This window comes from Herpailurus yagouaroundi, unplaced genomic scaffold (genome assembly GCF_014898765.1).
Source record: "Herpailurus yagouaroundi ecotype Mexico unplaced genomic scaffold, PumYag 29, whole genome shotgun sequence".
NCBI classification, from domain to species: Eukaryota; Metazoa; Chordata; class Mammalia; order Carnivora; family Felidae; genus Herpailurus; species Herpailurus yagouaroundi.
Window position 1 is genome coordinate 19,255,318 of NW_024412377.1, and position 21,367 is coordinate 19,276,684.

Consider the following 21,367-nt stretch of genomic DNA (forward strand, 5'->3'; position numbering starts at 1 on the left):
TGACGCAGGCTCCAGGCTCTGAGCTGCCAGCACAGAGCCTGACATGGCGCTCGAACTCGTCAACTGCGAGGTCCTGACTTGAGATGACGTCGGACGCTCAACCAACTGAGCCACCCAGGCGCCCCTATCATTATACTTCTTAAATAAGAATATAATTGTTTTCAGTAAGGTAACATACAGAATATTAACAACAAGAATATCATTATTAATAATGGTGTAATGAGGTGCAATGTTGGCTATTATATACTCTGGAGTCATCTCTTCTGGGTTAGAACTCCAGCTCTACAAGTTACTTGATTTGTGCCCTTAGAACACTTATTTAGACAATAAGGACATATTTTTCTTAATTATAAATGAGAGATAATAATAAAAATACCTTATGAGGTTACTGTAATATTAAGTAATAATAAATAAATCAAATTTTACAGTTATCATTATCAGGATATATCAGTGTGTTTCAGATTATTATAAACTATATCTTATTTAATTCTCACATAAAAACATGTGTAATAATATTTACATCAATTTTTTTTTTGCTTTCAGAAGCGTGTAAGTATTAGCGGCAAGAAAAGTGTTGTTTTTTTTAATTGTTTTACTTCTCTTGGTGATTTAAACGGCAGTATTCTTTTTGTTTAGTGATTATGATTATGTGTGGTGCTCACTGTCACCTTGATAGATATTTTCAATTCCAATTTTTAATAAGGAAAGAGAGCTCATCTGTTTTTGCACATTCACATCCTCTTTTTCCACATCATAATATCCTATCACTAGCTCTTCATCAGTTCAAAATATCTCTCATTCTCCACTTATTTTGTCTAATTGATAATATGCCTATGAGAAACTGCCCAACACAAAACTAACTGACTCCCATTTGCCTCAGATGATTACAGTAACTCTCTCCTTGGTCCACACTGATTTTTAAATTGTCACGCCTGTCTTTTGATTGAGTTTGCATTACACAACAAAATTAGTCACTTATTCTTTGCAGTTTTTTTTTTCCCTCCCTTGTCTTCTATAATAATGCTAGCCCTTCTTCCCCACCACCCCACCACCCCGCTTCTCCTTGGATGTTCTCCGCCTCTACCTGTATGCTATTTGATTTTTAATCAAAAGTCATGTCCTTGATATTTGCTTTATCTATTTATTGTTTCCCTTCAGAAACTCAGACATCAAGGATGCAGAAACTGGGTCTGTTCATGATTCACAACTCTATCCTTCTGTTCTGCTAGACTCAGAATAGTCAAACACATATGTACAAACTAAATTTGTTGCTAGATTTGATGTAGGTTTGTGGCGAAATTGGTGTCAAGGAAAATTGCAAAACTCAGTGGTCTTGGAGTGTTTTTGGGTATTTGGAAGACATAATACTGAACTGAGAAGTTCACTGATGGAATTTAAGCTAAACAGCCACCAAAATAGGAAATATTCCTTCAGAAAAAGGTCTATAATAGTATATGCTCTTACTTTGTAAAATTTCATACTTCATAAAATAATTTTAGTACTGGACTGAGAGTTAACATCTGAATTTAAAATTCTAAATTTAATAGTTTTATGTAATCCATAAACACATACAGTGTAGTTTTAAATGTGAAGTTAAAGAAGTGAAAGAATTTTACTGAAAGAGGGAATCTGAAATTTACATAAAATGCCCTTTGCCTATTGTGGATTAGGGTTCTAAGGAGAGAACCAAAGGAGAGAACTATATTCCAACAGAATTACTGCTCCCTTCTCTAAATTTAGCCCATCTATATAGAAACTTACATGTTCATACTGTTCTTTATTTTTGCTTTTAGTTGCAATTATGAGAAGCCATGGGACAGTTACCCAATTAGCATCACAATAATAATAATGGCAATAGTAATAATAATATTAATAAAATATTAAGGTTAAATAATATTGTTTACTAAAAAATGTAGAAATTTAACTATGAATATTTAGGAACTCACTTCAGAACATTTATTAAAGTATTCACTCCTTTTCATGCTTTCATAAAAGGTAACTGAGAATCTGAATATATGAACATATACCAAGTGTGAAACATTGATGAGCAAACACAATAACATACATCCCACTTTTTCATTTTCTTTCCTGAAGAGAACATTATTCCTCAGTACAATGGGGACAGAATTTAATTGAATATATAATTATGTATTGTCTCCAAGAAAGAAAATGAGAGGGCTTTGGTAGAAATTCATAATACAATAATAATAATTTCCCATGCTTCATGACCATTACACATGCACCTGTTACTGATAAATTACGTTGAGATACTTTCTGCTGAGCAAATTTATGTGAGATTTAATACATTTTTCATCTACAGAGATTTCTCCCGAGTTTTTGTTAAAAATCTACTCAATTTTCACATAATCTTCATTATAAAGTAACCATGTTTCTTAAAAGTTTATTTTTGAAAAAATGATGGGTTAAATTATAGTTTTAAATTTTTATTTGAATTTGAATATTTTGAGATAATAGGTAAGTTTTCCAAAACGTATTTGGCACAGAAAAAAAAATTTAATCATTTTTTATTGTCATCAGTCTATTATTATTTTGAATGCCCTTCTATCTACTTCCAACTATTACTAGTCTTTGTGAATTCATTGGCCTAAAAACACAGAAAAAAAAACCTTTAGAAAATAAACCCATAATTACCTTTTTTCTAAAATATATTCCAATAAAAGTAACTTCAAGGGATGTGACATAGGGAGGTAGATTTTAAGAGGTGCTATGTGGCTAACTGACGAAACAGGAAAAGAGAAGAGGTTTCTGTGGGGAAGGGCTAATAAATTAGTAAACATGAAACAGGAATACACAAAAGTCAGGCTGTGGTAGGAAAGAAAAGATGACAACATTCACAGCCTCTCTGGGATAGTAACTCAAGGGGAAAACAATGGGAGAATGAAAGGGTAGACTTTCCATAAATCCTTTAAGGACAATATGGGCAGTGGAGTGTGGTAAATATGTTTAGGTGGGGTGCGTGTGTGTGTGTGTGTGTGTGTGTGTGTGTGAGTTGTTTCATGAAGGTTATAAAATAAAGTTGTCACACGTATTTATGAATAATCTTTTTTTTATTTTTTAAATTTTTTTAATGTTTATTTTTGAGAGAGAGACAATGTGAGCAGGAAAGGAGGAGAGAGAGAGGGAAACACAGAATTTGAAGCAGGCTCCAGGCTCTGAGCTGTCAGCACAGAGCCCGATGTGGGGCTCAAACCCTCCAACTGTGAGATCATGACCTGAGCCGAAGTCGGACGCTTAACCAACTGAGCCACCCAGGCGCCCCTATATGAATAATCTTGATATTTGGTAGTATGTTATGCAAATAACTTCATGGAAGACTATAGAAAACATGTTATCACTAATACCAGTAAAACTTGTCAGTAAAAAGATGATTGTGGTTGTTATTTATATATGAGCATTCCATACTTAATTCCATTTATCTTGTAAGTAAATGTCATTTATTTTTAACATGCAACATTTACCATTTGATGTTTTTCTTGAAAATGCTAAAAGGGACCCTATTTCCTAATATTTTAAATGAGAAAAAATATAATGCTCACACATTACATCTAGGCTCAAAACCAATTCTAAAATTTAGTAACCAAAGTACAGTAAAATCTGTATAATATGAATAACGTGCTATAATGTTAATATGTAAAATGCTTAAATCCGTGTTACCTGATCACCTAAGGTTAATATGAATTAGTATGGCTTCTCTCTGTTATAAAACTTGGATACACATTCTTTTTGACAGGCTTTGATATCTTCAAATCATCTATGCCTGCTTTTGAAGTTTCATCCTCAATGCAAATGCATCTGAAATGCAACTCAACTACCTTCCTAAATACTGCTTTGTTAAAATATAGTGAGCTTTGAGGATGCAAGCATATTTTCCCTATATAACTTCTGGCCGAAATATCATTGTATTGAAAGATATAAATATTGTATGCATTTTGAGAATTAAAAACCAAGAGGTGGTCTGCCTGGAAAACATTATCAATGTTCCGCAGGCCAGGCTTCTATTCAAAAATGCTTTTATTACCTCTTGCTTGAAGATTAGTATAAGAAGATCTTAAGCACTCTAATTCAGGTTTGTCTTATTTTGTGGTCTTTGCATATGAGATAAATAATGTCCTAATCCATCCAAAAGTCCAAATGTCCCCTCATCAGGAAGGTCTAGAACCACCTAACCTAAAGGAGTCTCTGCCAATATCTGTCACATCATCCTCATTTACTTTCTTCCAGGACTTTTTCTATCTAAAATTGTCTACTGTGTTATTTGTTTCATGCCTCATTCTTTTAGTGGCTGCAATTAATAGGGTTCAAATAGAAAATAACCATATACCAACACTCTGCCTGCCCCGCCCACCAAAATCAGATCTCTATATATTAAACAGTTAAAGGGTTTTCTGTTGTTGTCATTTGTTTGTTTGTTTAATGTAGGTCTTTTTTGGTCATATTTGGATTGTTTTTAAGAAATATTCACCTGGAATTTTTAGTGTCAAGAACAGTATTATTACAGTCGTTAAAATATCCAACACTCTGAAGATAATATTTAATATCCATTAAAATGTTTGCAATTTCTGAACTCTTATGTAGCATTTTTTCCATGTGCTCGACTCAGATCTGTTCACCCCTGGAAGACTGCAGTGGGAAGGTCAGGGCAGCTTCCTCTCTCTTTCCTAGTTGGAACTACTCTTTCTCCCCTGTTACCAGGTTTGACTTGATTGTACCTACATTATTAAGGGTGAAAGGAACCTGGTCTAATATGGTGGGCACAGTTGGTATTTCTGGCATTCTCTTTAAGGTTAGGTTATTCTTTCATGGATCATGTTTTTTTGGAAGATCTTTCTTCTAGAAATTTACAGTGATCACTTTTTATGAGGCATTGTACATCAAAAGAGCTCCAAAGATACAGATAAGTAATAAATAAAAGCATATACCTTGGCTCTCCAATCTTGACTTTTAATAACATTGATTTATGTGATGCAAATCCTAAAATTTCATTTCCACTTTACTTACAATTACTGCAGAAATAGAACAGGGGGATAGTTGGCACTTATTTTTTTGTTGGTGGCTTTTGGGTTCTGTGCTCTATCAGAGATTAAAAGAGTCCCATAACTTCCTGTTAGCTTTACTTATTATTTTCTCCTTCTCTTAAAAGCAGATACTTTGTGAGCAGAGAAATTATATTTTCTCTACTATATACTTAATTGGAGTAATTAATACCTGAGTAGTGGGTCTTCTAGATATTTACTGAAAGAATGAATGCATACTTCATTTTTAGGGGGTTTGTGGAGCCCATAAGTCTACAGAAAAGGATGATTAAGAGGCTGGAACCAAATACATGCCTTCAAGATTAGATAGGACATGAAGGAGAGAAGATCTTAAGAGAAGTCCGTTTCAGAAAGTGAATACTAATGGCGACTCTAGAAGGAAGAAATCAAATTACAAACGGGAGCAGGTTCAGAAGCAAGAACCCAAAAAGAACTAAAATAAAGATTGAGCTATTTAGGAAAATGTAAAAAAACTGGCAAACTAGGACAGTATTTCTTGATCTTAGCACACTTGATGTTTGGAACTAGAAAATTTTATGGAGATCTGTTCTATGCATTGCGGGTTTTAGTAGTAAACTTGGATTCTGCCAACTAGATCCCAGTAGCAGCCTCTTTACTGCCACCACCTGATGGTTTTATTGTACCAAAAAATGTAGACAGTTACCCTAATTATTTTTAAAGTATTATTATATTTTCACTTCCTGGAGTGAATTGTCTTACTATGCTCACTCAAAATCAGGTTATTATTACCCAAATATGTTATTAATTTTTTTGGCGTGTTAGGGGTTTTGCTCAGTATCTGGTTTTGATTAAAAGTCTAATTTTAACATGCTCTTCCCCACTTGAGAGTAATTATTATATAAAATGAATACAAAATTTTTGTAGTAAATAAAATTAGTATTTCTTTGACCACTGTTTATCTGTTACAGCTTAAAGTAAATTCAAGAGTATCTAGGTTTTTTCTGTAGTTTAAATTCATGTTAATTGATAGACAGTGTAGTATAGATAAGAGTATCTAGTTTAATGTCATTATGTATATCGTTTGAATATTTGGAACCTAGATATTTGAAATTATTTGTCCAGGGTGACTGAATCAGGCAATAAGAAACCATTATTAAAAGTCATACTTAAATAAAAATAGTTTATAGTTATAATGATTCTCAAATCTTAAATTGGAAAAATGTAATATGTCTATAGAAAGATGCAAAATGAAAGCAACATAGTACAAAAGTAGATTACTTGAAGTTCAAATATAAACCCCTTGCTATGGAAGTTAAAGTGAGGTGACATGGTGTTATCCTATAAAGGAAACTTTTAAAGGCAAATTTTGTTATTATCTCACTGAAAAGAAAAAAATAACTTAATGACAATTATATTTTGGTTCAGGATGTATTTGATTGAATGGTTAGAGGAAAATGTGTTTTGATCATCAATAGCTGAACAAAGAAATGCTTTGAGTGAGTTCATTATTGGCTGGCTTCGTTGTTTTTTGTTTGTTTGTTTAATTTTAGAGAGAAAGAGCCAGGATGGGGGTGGGAAGGGGTGGGGAGAGAGAGACAGAGAGAGAGAGAGAGAGAGAGAGAGAGAGAATATTAAGCAAACTCAGTATGGAGACTGATGCAGGGCTGAATCCCACGACTCTGGGATCATGACCTGAGCCGAAATCTAGAGTCAGACGCTCAAGCAACTGAGCCACCCGAGTGCCTCTTGGCTTGGTTTCTTAATAACAGTCGTGGCAATGACAATTTGGCGACTGATCTGTCTCTTTTTCTCTTTCTTTCTCTCTGTTTATTTCTTCTTTTTTTTCTAAATGGATTTTAAAATTCTCATATACTTTATAATGCAAAATATTATTAAATTAAAAATGAATATATAGTAAGATGAATATATTAAAATTAATGTGGATAAAACTAACATATATTACATAACATGAATATATAAATTAAACCATTCACATAATCATAGTTTGTTTTCATACATGAAGGAATGAAGGCTAAGAGAAGTAGGTTGATTTAACCACTATGAGAAAAATAGTAGTAGAAACAAGGTTATATCCTAAGTCTTCTGATCATTGATTACATGCTTTTCCTTCTTTTTTAAGTGCATTTATTTATTTATTTATTTATTTATTTATTTATTTTTGAGAGGGAGACAGAGTGTGGGAGTGAGGAGGGGCAGAGAGAGAGGGAGTAGAGAATCTCAAGCAGGCTCCACACTGTCAATGCACAGCCGGACACAGGGCTGGAACCCACAAACCATGAGATCATGACCTGAGCCAAAACCAAGAGCCTGTTGCGTAACCAACTGAGCTACAGAGGCTCCACAATTATATGATTTTCCTAAGCTTCCCTCAGCTTTTACCCAAGGAGAAGCAATAGGTTTTTCCCTCTGTTTCCCTTAATCAGTAATGGGCTTTTATCTGAGAAATTATATACCAATCTATTCTTTATAGGATTTGGTTGGCAAATTGTTTGGTATTAAAAAAAAAAAAAAAAGATTCCCTCTTCACGCAGGTGCTTTCAGTCTTGTCCTCACCCTGTCAGTGTAATTCTCTCCATTTTCTTATTCTGAGCTTCTCAAATATTTCCCACTACAATGGGGTGTCTATCATTGTCTTCCATATGTCAAGGAATTAGAACATGTATTACTAATATATGTAAACCAACCTAGATACATCATTAAGCATCAATGTTACATTCCTACTTTAAAGGTAGTAAAAACTGGAAGTGAAATTTCTGAAAGAAAGGATAAATATGTATTAGATTTACTGTAAGTACTTTTAGAAAGAATATTTAAGAATTTAAAATGTTTTATATCCATTGTAGTATATGTTTATTAAAATATTCTATATTGCACATTACCTTTTTGACATCTGCAAATCTGTTTATATCTAAATAAGGTTTTTAATTGTATAAGTAATTAATGCAATATAAATAATAAGTAATTAATGCAAGTACTATACTATAGAAAAGGAAAATGTTTAAATAGCTATTTCACAGGTAATGACATGAATAAATGATTCAAACAACAAAGTGGTCCTGAAATATAAACCAAAAAATAGATACTCTGGGCATTAGAAGTAAGCTTATAGCTACAGAATCTAATAAATTTCTGTTGATCTAGTAATTCAGCACATATTATATAGAAAGGAACTAGTGGACACATCCCATAAATTCCTTATGTTTGTTCTTGTCAAAGAGTTTTCTGACTTGCCTTTTTCAAGCAGAGTAAATAAGAATAAAATTTGGTTTGTATATCAAGATGCATATACAAGTATTACCAGTTTTAATTACCCATGGGGATTTAAATTCTAGACTAGTCCCCCCCAACTCCCCCAAAGAACCGAGCAGGACCAGATGATTCTGGGAATTCAATCCAGTGCAACTCAGGTCAATTCAATCAATGAAATATTAAGCTCTATTCAAAGAGCCAAAGACAAAGTGAGGTGTGAAGTACAGGACTTGATCTCAAGGTGTTGACACTCTTCTGGGAGAGAACAAATGAAAGTGCATAAGAAGTCACTTGACTATCATGAGAGAGTATACAATGCACTGGTAACTTAATTTACCAACACTTATCAAATCCTTATTAAAATGGACTAGGTAAAAGAAAGCGCAGGCAAATAAACCAAATAAGCTCTTTGTTTAGGAAGAACCAAAGGAAATTATTTACTGTATAGTTTCTTTGGTGTAGATTTCTGTTATTATATTTTCATGTGGTTGCTTTCATTAACTAAAAGTTGCCTATCACAACAACCATAAAATGTACCTTAACCCACTGATCTTGGACACCCAATCAGATGCAACATGTGATAAGTCTGCTACTGTGTGCTTTCTGGTAATATTGCTCAGATTGCTGCCACTTCTCCTTCTCCTTATAATTGATATAACATTTAACCTTTAATGTCATCTATGCCATATTGCCAGACATTTAAAGATGACTGAAATAATTGGAACATGAAAAAACATATCAAAGTGTTTTAAAATCAATGAAAAAATACTTTATAGAACTTTTAAAAATAGTTTTTTCTTAGAGGATTAAAAATTATTAGCACATTTTAATTGTTTGGATGAAGCTATTAAAGTTTAAGTTAACGCAAAATTCTCCATCACGGTAATGTATCTATCATAACTTTATAGCGTTAACATAGGATGTATTAACATGTGATTATATTTACTTTTATCTTGCTAGTGTTTCCCTTTCTTCTTTGATATATTTTCATACTGTCCATAAAAATAATAACCACGCCTATTAACACAAAACCTTTCTTAAGACACTAACTTCTACTACATTCAGATAGTGCCAAAAAAAGAACACTCAAAATGAATAGAAGATAGTTCATACAAGCATTCATTGTTACTTTTCATTCGACTCCCAACCACAACTAATTTTCCTCACTTTTATAAGTGAATAGAGTAGAAACTTATCTCTGTCCACATATCGCAGTAAGTAAACCACTTCTACCTGCTTGTCTTCTATGTATTTTCCTTTATATAAATGTGCCCACAGTGAGACTTAAGAAAAGTAAATAACACTCATATCTGAAATAAGTTTTCTTATAAAAAAGCTATTTTTTTTGGCCTTAGGTCATATTTTTAATGACATTTGCTTTCTCATTCTATAGAATATTAAACTACTTTTAAATGTCTTTTCTTCCCTGTGAAAATCAAGAGTGATGGGAACCATTGCATATGTATCTATCTAGTCATTTCAAGTAGCCAGATTGACGTATAGTTTTCTCACTATCATTGATTTCTCACTACAAATTCTAAAAGCGTAATTTTAGTACTTCTTTAATCCATGAGGAAATGGACAGAATTAATTCTATCAAGTGAATTTCTACCTTTACCATGCTGTATTTATTTATTCTGTGGCTTTTCAAATTATAATTTCTATTCCATAAACAAAAATTGCTTTATGGATATTTAGAGAATAAAATTTATAAGAATGATGATCTTGATAACCTTCAAATTTTCCTAAGACATGTAAAGAAAGAATGTAACTATTTGCCATTTCAGTGCAAACTTACCTTGCCCACGTATTGGTAATCAGATCCTGTGTATTCCTCCAGTAAGAAAAATTGATTCCACATCCACCCACGTTTTTGACGATGCAGAATTTTGCCATCACTCCTAGGTACACGTGCACCTAAAATTCTTTGCTGGGGTACAGGAGTCCTTCTGAACATTATCTCTGGAGAACAGAAATGTGGCAGGCATACCCAGAGTAGAAATAGTAGCAAAAATTGGTATATTGTCATAGTTCACTTCTTGAAAATTTCCAACGTGGATGAAGAGAAAGCAGTCCTGTTTTATTGAGTTGAATTTTACTGTGTTTCAACTGGTTTCCAACATCTCATCAATGTTTTGGACATGTTTCCAAAAGCTTCAAACAAAAAAACAAATAAAAAAAAGTCAGTTGAAAACATTATGAATGTTACCTGTTACCTTAAATATGAAATTGATAAAGATTAGTAGCAAACAAAATACCTACTTTCCTGCTGTTTTATAAAATAATGATTACTTTTGGAAGATATTGCTTGTCTAGTAACATGTCAGCAATTTATGAAAAGATCATGGTAAATAATGTCTTTCAGACAAATTTTAAGGAAGGGGCATATTAAGCTTTGTTTCTTTTTTCTCTTGTGATTATAACAGTTTTCAGGAATTATGATCCCTATATGGAGTAGGGATGAAGTTAATTTTTCACATCAATTTTTTCAGAGTAACTTAACATAAATTAAAAAAACTGAAAACAAAATATTGATTTAATTAAAGCTACAGAAAACATGCATCTGTTGTGCGATACAATGATATTTGAATGTTTTTAAACAGCAGCAGTTTCTTCCAATTTAATTCTGCTCAAAGGTAAAAGCAATATAAGAACAAATAAAACACTTGAAGTGCCTTTGGCTGAAGAGTTCTCTCTTCCCTCTTAAAGTAGAAAAAAATCACTACTAAAGTAGATCCATTTATAATATAATTCATACTACTGTGTAGAGGGAGTGAATGACATTGTCAGCTGTACTCCCACTACAAAAGTTCTGAATCTAGAACTCCACACTGCCCCAGCCTGACTAGGGAGGGCCATAGATTCCAGGCTGCTCTCCACCTCCCTCCCTCTGCTTGCTTCCTCAACCCAGGTAACCCTATTAAATATAAATCAGATTATGTCACTTATCTGAACAAAAAACTCACATGAAGTCTCCTCTCACTTTGATTAAAACCCATGCCTTACAAAAACCTACAATTCTGTACTTGATTTCATGACTACTGGTCACTTCTCTGACCTCATATTTCACCCCAATCCCCCATGTCACTTCCTAAAACTGACTCCTTTCCAGCCAAAGTGTCCTTCTTCTTTCACCTTGCAATACACTTCAGATTCTCCTCTCCTAAACTAGAACTTTCTACTTTTTCCTTCTATTTGTAATGTTTTTCCACATAGAGGTCCACTTGGTTAGACTTCTTGCCTCCTTCAGGTCTTTCTTGAATCCTCCCCTAACATTCCATATATACCCATATACTATAAGTGCTTTATTTTATTTGGGATGCATTCTGTCTCCCTGCTGTAATCCCATGGGTTGTTTTGCTACTGTATAACAGACTCTTACAGCAGATGATCAATAAACATTTTAATTGAATAAATGAATATATTGTAAGTTGATTAAAAAATCTGAGTACCATTCCTTTTTCTATGTAGCTATGCTCCAACACTTATGTATGGAAATACATTTTTGAAATCATAATTACTTTATTTTATTCTTTGTTTATATTATTGTTAATCCTCACAATCTTGTTTTTATTTTAAAATCTCCTCTATAGGGGCGCCTGGGTGGCGCCGTCGGTTAAGCGTCCGACTTCAGCCAGGTCACGATCTCGCGGTCCGGGAGTTGGAGCCCCGCGTCAGGCTCTGGGCTGATGGCTCGGAGCCTGGAGCCTGTTTCCGATTCTGTGTCTCCCTCTCTCTCTGCCCCTCCCCCGTTCATGCTCTGTCTCTCTCTGTCCCAAAAATAAATAAACGTTGAAAAAAAAAATTAAAAAAAAAATCTCCTCTATAGATTGTTCTTTTTTTGTTTCCTGTTAGGTAAGGATTTTTTTTTCAGAATAGGATAAAACATTTCTTATAAAAAAGTAGTTTTGGTACCGAAGGATTGAGTTCCTTTTCTCTAATATGGCAAGCATTCTAAGTCCTCCAGCATTGACACTGACATTTATGCTTTCATCCACAATAATCTGTTAGCAATCTGCTTATTCTTTTCGGTTTTCTTTTATTAAGAAGATTTAAAAGTTAATGCAAACTTGTTTTACAAATAAGATTAATGGTGAAGCAGTATTCCCTTGAGTGTATTAAATGACAGTGGAGTTCTCTACAGCATGTGAAGCATTCAAAATGACAGATGTAAACTGTATTAAAAAATCATGTATTGCTACTTTTGGAGTATAGAAATTATCTGATACATAAAATGATTTTACCTTACAAAGCACTGACATTACAGAAACTTAAATTGATTGGATTCTAAGTAATAGGAACATTTACCAAACCAATGTTTGTCTTTTTATGTAACAGGGCATGATAGATAATATTTCCAGAAACTTTCACTGTTCCTAAAAATTAGAGGACAGTGTGTATAATTTACTGTATCTACTTTCTGTGAAAGCTTTAACACTTATTGAAGCAACATTCTCATTTCATCTCTTTTTTTTCATTTTAAAAATATATTCCAGCAACTATAAGATATATTGGCAATCATTTTCAATGCAATTATAACTATCTATAATTTTAAAAGTTTAAGCATCAATATTTTGGGGAATAAGTAGGTGGAGATGATAACTGTGAAAATTGCTAGTAAATAACTGGAGCTCTACATACACATGGAATTTTTTTTTCATCATTTTTCTGGTTTCCTATATGTTAAAAATATATTTTACATGAATTAAATATTTGATAAACCATTTAAAATAATGACAAGATTAAATAAAATTTTTAAAAGCAAAAGTTTTAAACTTATTTAATGATTTTTTTAATTTATTTTTGAGAGAAAGAGTCAGAGAGCAAGCAGGGGAGGGGCAGAGAGGGACACACAGAATCCCAAGCAGGCTCCAGGCTCTGAGCTGTCAGCACAGAGCCTGATGTGGGGCTCAAACTCACAGGCCACAAAATCATGACCTGAGCTGATGTCTGATGCTTAACCACCTAGGTGCTCCCAAAAGTTTTACATTTTGATTATTTTGATTTATGATTTTTTTCTTTTATTCGATTGGGCTTTTGGTCCCATATCTAAAAACTTAGGGGACACCTGGGGGCTCAGTCAGCTAAGCAACTGACTCTTGATCTCAACTTAGTTCAATATTTCATCTGTCCCTCCCCTGCTTGTGCTTTCTTTCATTCTCTTTCTCTCTTTCTCTCAAATAAATGAATAAACTTAAAATCTATGCCTAACTTAAGATCAAGAAGATTCATCTCATGTCTTCTTTTCAAAGGTTTATTGTCTTAGTTCTAACACGTAGGTCTATGATCCAACTTGAATCAAGTTTTGTATATAGTATGAGATATGAACTGAAGTTCTTTGTTTTGCATATGAATATCTACTTTCCCAAGCTCCATTTGTTGAAAAGTCCATTCTTTCTCCTCTGTATTGCCTCTGTGCTTTTGTCAAAAATCAGTTTGTCTACATATGTGTGTCTATATTTGTCTACATTTGCATTTTATATTTAAATTTTATAATTACCTTGAAATTTCTATATAAAAGCCTGTGAGGATTTGACTGGGATTGCATTGAATCTTTACATAAATTTGGGGAAAATGGCCATCACAGCAACATTGACTCTTCTGACCTAAAAACCCTATATATCTCTACATCAATGAGTTCATCTCAGTAATGTTTTAGAGATTTCAGTGTACAGATCTTGCTTACTTTTTATCAAATATTACCCTAATATTTTCATATTTTGTTGTTATTTTTATTTCTAAACCACTTTATTGAGATATGATTGAGATACAAAAATCTATTCATGTTTAATTTATACAACTTGATGAGCTTGAACACTGTTAAATACATTACTTAATAATGATTTTAAATCATTAAAATATGTTTAAATATATTTAAAAAAAGACAAGCCAACAATATATAATAACATATTACATTTGGTTATAGACATATCTAGAATATACAAAGAATGCTCAAAATCCAAAAATCAAAAAGCATAAAGTCCAACAAAAAATGGGGAAAGTATTTGAACCAACATTTTTACCTATAGAAAGCAAAAATGTACATGAAAAGGTATCCAACGTTGTTCGTTATCTGAGAAATGCAAATTAAAATGACCAACTATTGGGGCACGTAGGTGGCTTATTCGGTTAAGTGTCCAACTCTTGATTTCAGCTCAGGTTATGATCTCGTGTCTTAAGGTGGAATCTCAATGCTGCTTAAGATTCTCTCTCTCTTTTTTCTCTTTTTCTCCCACTGCCCCTCCCCTGCTTGCTCACACACTCTCTCAATAAATAAATAAATAAATAAATAAATAAATAAATAAATAAAGTGACTATTACCAAGTTTTACTGAGAATGTGGAGGAACTAGAACAATTCTACACTATTAATGGGAATGTAAAATTATATAATCTCCTTGGAAGATAATGTGGTAGACTGAAATAATGACACCTCAAAGACATTCACATTCTAATCCCTGGTACCTGTGGAATCTGTAAATATGTAAAAGGGACTTTTCAGATGTTATTAATTGAACAACTGTAGAGATTTCAAGAGAGTATTTTGGATTATTTAAGTGGGATCATTGTAATCATAAGGATCCTTGTAGGAAGAAGGCAGGAAGATCAGAGTCAATGGTAAGAGATAAGATCACAGAAGCAAGGGGTCTGAGTGCCCTGAGCAAGAGGGCAGCAGCCAGCACGCAGGAAGCTTAGAAACTATAAAAGGAAAGCAGTGGATTCTCCCCTGTGGCTTCCAGATGGAACACGGCCCCTCGACACCTTGATTTTAGACTTTGACTTCTAGATATGCAACAACATAAATCTATGTTGTCCTAAGTCACTTGGTTTGTGGTAAGTTGTTACAGTAGCAAGAGGATTGGTAGATGCTTAAAACAGTAAAAGTACATCTACAATATAATCCAGTCTTCTGCTCCCAGGTATTTATAAAAGACGGATGAAAGTATATGCTCATTTAAACGTTGTATATGAATGTTTACAGAAGTTTACCGATAAGAGAAAAAACCTGGAAACAAGCCAAATGTTACAGGTGAATGGATAAACAAATTAGAGTATATCTGTACAATGCAATGTTACTAAACAATAAAAAAGAATGATTTTTTTGGTTTCACATGTAAGGAGCTTGAAATTACCACTCCAAGCTAACACAACACAAACTTGAACAGATTAAAAAACCAGCAATTCTTCTTGGATCCATAAGAGATAGAAGGACTCTGGGCAAACTACTGCTCCCAAGATTGGAGAGAGAGACATGTGAATAGAAGGAAACAAGACTTACCAGCAGAGACTCAGGAGCAGAAACCATCTTAGAACCAGTAATGGTAGAGGAAAACTGAACTATAATTGACAAATTAATGGAGGCTTAGTGCACACAACTCTCAAAATTAAAAACTCCAGGAGACCCAGCCATGCTGTTTGGGGAGGTGCTCCTCAATACTTGGAGATTTACCTATGGGGGACTCACCAGTTTCCTACAGTAAAATGTCATAAAAATCCCCATATGCTTTCAACAGGGAAGGAAATATTTTGAAATGCCTCAGAACACTGTGTTCCTAACAAGGTCTGCCCTCAGGGAAACTAGTTAACCAGAGCCTAACTTGGAGTATTATTATCAAAGCCTAACTGACTTGAGGGAAGGGAAATACAGAATTCAATCCCATATAGCCTTCAGGTTTCTCCTACAGAGGGGAAAAAAAAAATGAGGAATGCTTGTGAAGTTCACAGTATAGGGGCATAGTCTCACTAAAAGACAGTTATAATCAGAGGCTATAGAACGCTTCCCCCGCCCCACACTTAAACATCCCATTACTACAGGACCATTTACAGCAGTTGCATTTCCAGTACAATATATCCAGCTATCAAGAAAAAAATTACAAGGGATACCAAAAGGCAAAAAAACAAACAAATTGGAGAGACTCAGCAAGCATCAGAATCAGACATGGCAGGAATGTTGGAATGATCAGACTTGGAATTTAAAGTAACTGTGGTCAATATATTAAGTGTTCTGATGAATCAGGTAGACAGCATATAACAACAGATGGGCAACGTAAGTAAAGAGATGAAATCCTAAGAAAGAACTAAAAAGAAATGCAAGAAATAAAGAACACTGTCACATAAATGATTAGGCTCATTAGTAGACTGGACATGGCTGAGAAAAGAGTCTTTGATCAGGAAGATATACCAGTAGAATCCTCCAAAACCTTAGACATCCATCCTTATATATTTGTCTCAACCCATAGAATGTATAACACCAAGAGTGAACCATAAGGTAAACTATGGACTTTGAGCAATTGTGATGCATCAATATAGGTTATTCCTTGGTAAGAAAGTATACCATTCTGGTAGGCAATGTTAATGGGAGAGGCTATGTATGGGGGGGGGGGCAGTGGATATATTAGAAATCTCTGTTCCTTCCTCTTAAATTTCTTGGAAACCTAAAAATGCTGCAAAAAATAAACAATTCATAAACACACACATAAAATAAAAATAGGGAATTGTATGAAACAAACCAACAGTTAATTTGTCCCATGTAAATTCTTCCTGGGTATGGTCTATGCAGCTAGAAACCCAGTTTTAGACTTTTCAAAATATTGCTCTTTCATTATAAATACCGCAAATAAATATTCTTTCACTAAACTCAAAATGTGGAACATCTTTGACACTTCCATTAATTCAAGCCCATCTCCAACATAGTCTGTCAATATGTACCCTTGTTTTTGTTTTCTTCTTCATAGTGGTCTTTTTTTTTTCTTCCTATTGTACGTGACAACACACTATTTTACTTATTTATTTATTTATTTTGTATGAAAGAGAAAGAGAAAGAGTGAAAGTGAGCAGGGGAAGGGAAGAGGGACAGAAGGAATCTTAAGCAGTTTCCACACTCAGCAGGGAGCCTGATGTAGGGCTGGGTCTCACAACCCTGAGATCATGACCCGAGTCCTAAGTCAAACTTAAGAGTTGACTCTTAACCAACTCAGCCACCCAGGAACCCTTATGTTTTTTATTTTTTATTTTTTTATTTTTTTATTTTTTGAGAGAGGCAGAGAGCAAGCGAACCAACACACTATTTTATGTTATCATTTCATGCAAAAAATGTACACTAACAGGTTTCCTTAACCTTCATTTTTTTTTACTTAAAATATATCCTGCGGGGTATTAGCTAAATTAATTTTCCAAAAACCACTTCACCCTGACCCAAATCAATTAAAAATTTTAAATATATCTAACTACCAGGATAATAACATGGAATCAAGTGATATTTAAAAAATATTTTTTACATTATTTCTGATTGGTTATTTAGTTTCAAGCCTGATATGTAACTTTTTATGTACATAAACTACTCCCTCACTAATACATAACTCTGAATCTTGTCTAGGTATTTATACTTTATTGAATTTCCCTCACTAGTGAATTGTTACTGTGTATATATAGGTGTGTAAGTAAACATTTCTTTTTTTTTTTAAGTTTATTTATGCATTTTTGAGAGAGAGAGAGAGAGAGAGCACTCACATGCAAGTGGGGGAGGGGCAGATAGTGAGGGAGAGAGAGAGAGAGACATGATGCCTGATCCCCAAAACCATGAGATCATGACCTGAGCTGAAATCAAGTCAGATGCTTAACCAATTGAGCCCAACTAGGCACTCCAACATTTCTTGAATTAAGTAAAAAATATGTTTTAAAAAAGTCTTTCTGAATTGGTTGGGTTATTTCTGGTGAAAAATAAAGGCTAAAGTTTAGAATATGAAAATATCACTTAAGGGAGCTATACTTGTAAACCGAACTATAATTAGAAGGAATCAAATGGGCTGAGACCAAAGTTAAACTATTTCTTGCCATGAAAATGCTAAAAATTAATGAAATTATATAATTTTATTTCCAGTTAATAAATTTATTTTCAAGAAGCCCTTTCAAAACCCCAGTAACGTATTTTAATCTAAAAAATAATTTCACATGAGTATCACAAGAATAATTGAACCATTGCTGAGCATTCATTCTGCATTCCCACAATTCCTTTAGACCAGTGCTTTGCAAACCTTAATGTACATTTACATCTCCTGGGGCTCCTGTTAGAAGTCAGTGTTCTCATTTAGTGGGTTTGGGGGGGGGGCACAATACTCCACACTTCTAACAAGCTCCCCTGTAAGGCCAATGAGGCTGGCCTACACACTTTGAATAGAAAAATCGAAGGACTCTCTAAACCTAAGTCATCTTCAGAATGTGTTTATGACTTTCCCCTGTTTAATGACTCACAGCTCAAGTGTGTGTCCTATTACACTTTCAGGAAAATCAAATATAAGGTGATTATTGCGGGAAGGTAATGATTATTTCCAAATAATCAAGTTTATTCCAGAATTTTTTTTTTAATCTGAAAGATCTGTTTGATTAAAGTCAGTAAACTACAGCACTTATTCTGATCACGCTACAAACTCTGTTTTCCTTTAGATTTACGTTTTCAAATGTTTGGATTTCATTTCATTTTTACAATCACAGAGTTTTCATTATTCTTCTAAAATATTTATCAAAACCATTTTTCTCTAAAACATATTAATTTTATTTATATATGTAAGCAAAGAATGGCAGATCACAAAATATAACAGACATTTTGACTCATCTCAATAATTAATTAGGTCTCTACACATCACAGATGATCCATTAAGCTGCAATCCATCCTTGGCTAATAAAAGGAATTAGTCATTCTTCAGTCAGCTGATTATGTTAAGATTTTAATGTACCATTTTCCTAAATTTTCTTTAATTTTACCATTTATAACAATAGAAAATCCTGAAGATTATTAAGACCCAATCCAAGGCTCTATGGATGAATAATTTTAATCCTTTTAGAGGTTTATAGCACCAATACAGCCTAACGAAATTTCAACATTGAGAAAGAAAAGAACATTTTTCAGGTATGTTTATACAATTTAAGTGAGCCAGCGCATACTAAATACTTCCTTTTTATGCATCTGATACCATTTTATGCATCTAGTAAAAAGCACTATGTGAAATAACTGAATCAAAGCCCTACACTTAGGACTCAAATAATATGAGTCCATATGCTTAATCTTATTTTCCAAGCATTCATTACACATTACCTACTGTGCTCTAATGTCATAGGAAATATATAATTCTAAATTGAACATTTATCACTCTATTTTAAGTATGTGTTTGCATATGTATCACTGTTTCGATTGTAGGTTTAAAGCATGGTTTTATGTCTTGAATCAAAAGTTACACATAAATGGATTGCACAAAATATTCAATAAATATTTTTGGAATTGAATATTATTATTCTAAAATATTTCAATGAGAAGGAAACGATTTATTTTTCTAAAATGTACAACATGGCATCAACGACCATTTGTACCGTTTTATGCTCATATCTTGTTTATATACAACATCACAGAACTCACATAAAACATCAGTCAAATAGGAAATCAATATATGATTTTTAAATGAAATATGTAACACAAAGTATCAGATAAGTTATCAAACATTGTTAGGAATGTTACAAATGCAGACAGAATTCCAAGAAGCTCCGATCCTTGTTACTCTTGTCAGATTAAAATTTCCCTCTAAGCAAAGCCCTTTGAAATTAATTTTATTCCCCCAGAATGTGACCTGCATGCAAACCAGTAATATACTTCTCCAGCTAAGCCACATCTAACATTTTAACATGATAATTAGCAAAAACAGACAAAGCGCACAAAAACGGGGTGCAGTGGGTCGAAAAAGCATGTGGCAGGAGTAAAGAGAAGCACTGGTGAGTGAGACACATAAGTTAGTGTGGCCATTTTCTCTAAGATTCCCACTAATAAGCTAAAGAATAGCACCCAAGAGTTTTTGCTTCACTCTCAGCAGCCTTTGTAACTTCAGTAGCTATTGTGACAGTCCCAGATGTAACGTGATCCTCGATCAAGTTAGCAGTGCTAATACAGCTGTGACATTACACCTGCTGCTTCCTGGAAGTCTCATTCTACTGTAGCTAGGATTTATTTCACTGTGTGGAAATTGGTAGCAAGAATGCTCTCAGGGTAACTTAAAGATGTTAGGATAAAACCCATCTGGTACCCAATTTTCTTTGATCCAGGGCTTAAACTGCTTCTGAAAAGCAATGAATGAAGAGATGGGGAGAAAGAGCTTGAGAATTTTATTAGGAATTCCTTACCAAGGTAGGGTGTCATTCCTCATTTAATGCATTCTTGGAAGAACATCAAGGAAAAACTTCTATAGCTAGAAGGAAAAACCCCTTAAAGATCATTTCCTTTCAAAGTTACTTATGTGAAGACCTGTGCATGTACGAATAAATAGTGTGCAAATAATCACAACACACTTCAGAGTGTCCTACTATGTGAATGTGTAGTATATGCACTAAATCGGGATTTACTACACAGCAATCTGTGTTCTTGCCGGTAAACCTAAAAGTGCGAAGAGACATGACATTAATTTGTAAAATTATTCAAAGGTACAAACGTGGAAATATATTATCGGTCATAAAGATATACTTAATTTATAAATATAGTGGATTACATGTGGATTAGCACAGTCATCATTAGACAGATCTTTTTGGCATGCATTTATGAGATGGTCAGGCTTAAATAAAAGAAGCAGACACTTTTATCAGCACTAACTTTTAATTCTAATTATGCTTCAATATTTGCACAATACTAAAAAAGCCCATTTGTAGATAGCCTATCTTATCTCTATTATGGAGGCCCATTACATAAAAAAGGATTAACTCCTAAATTATACATCTGTAGCTGAAATATAAAATTGGAATAGTGTTGCATTAAATTTCATTTTCTTGGGGGCAGAAAGGGACTAGATTCTAATTTATTTTCTATTTTTCGTAATGCTTGGCTCAATGTTAAATAGTACTTTCATCATATATTTCAAACTGAACTAAAAAGACAATAAAAGGTTTATTTCTTTATTTTCTAATATTTATTCATGTTTTTAAGTCTTAAAGGTATCGATGCTTAAGTATGCACTCTAAGACATAGTGTGAGTTTTGTAGATACTTAAAATATTAAGCTATATTATAATAAGCATCCCAATGCACTCGGTGTACCAATATTTGCTTGTGG

At 33.4% G+C, this 21,367-nt stretch overlaps 1 protein-coding gene across 3 annotated transcripts in view; it reads right to left on the reverse strand.

Moving 5' to 3' along the window:
* The window catches only part of LOC121043019 (cadherin-10), a 151,845-nt gene extending 131,145 nt beyond the window's left edge, over positions 1–20,700 (reverse strand). For all 3 annotated transcript variants that reach the window (XR_005796648.1, XM_040494485.1, XM_040494479.1), the window contains exons 1-2: positions 20,629–20,700; positions 10,084–10,439 (exon numbers count right to left, since the gene is read on the reverse strand). Coding sequence is in view for 2 of the 3 variants with exons in the window: in XM_040494485.1 (XP_040350419.1) it covers positions 10,084–10,314 (231 nt within the window). In the remaining variant the exon portion in view is untranslated. The remainder of the gene's footprint in view (positions 1–10,083; positions 10,440–20,628) is intronic.
* Between the last annotated feature and the right edge of the window lie 667 nt (positions 20,701–21,367).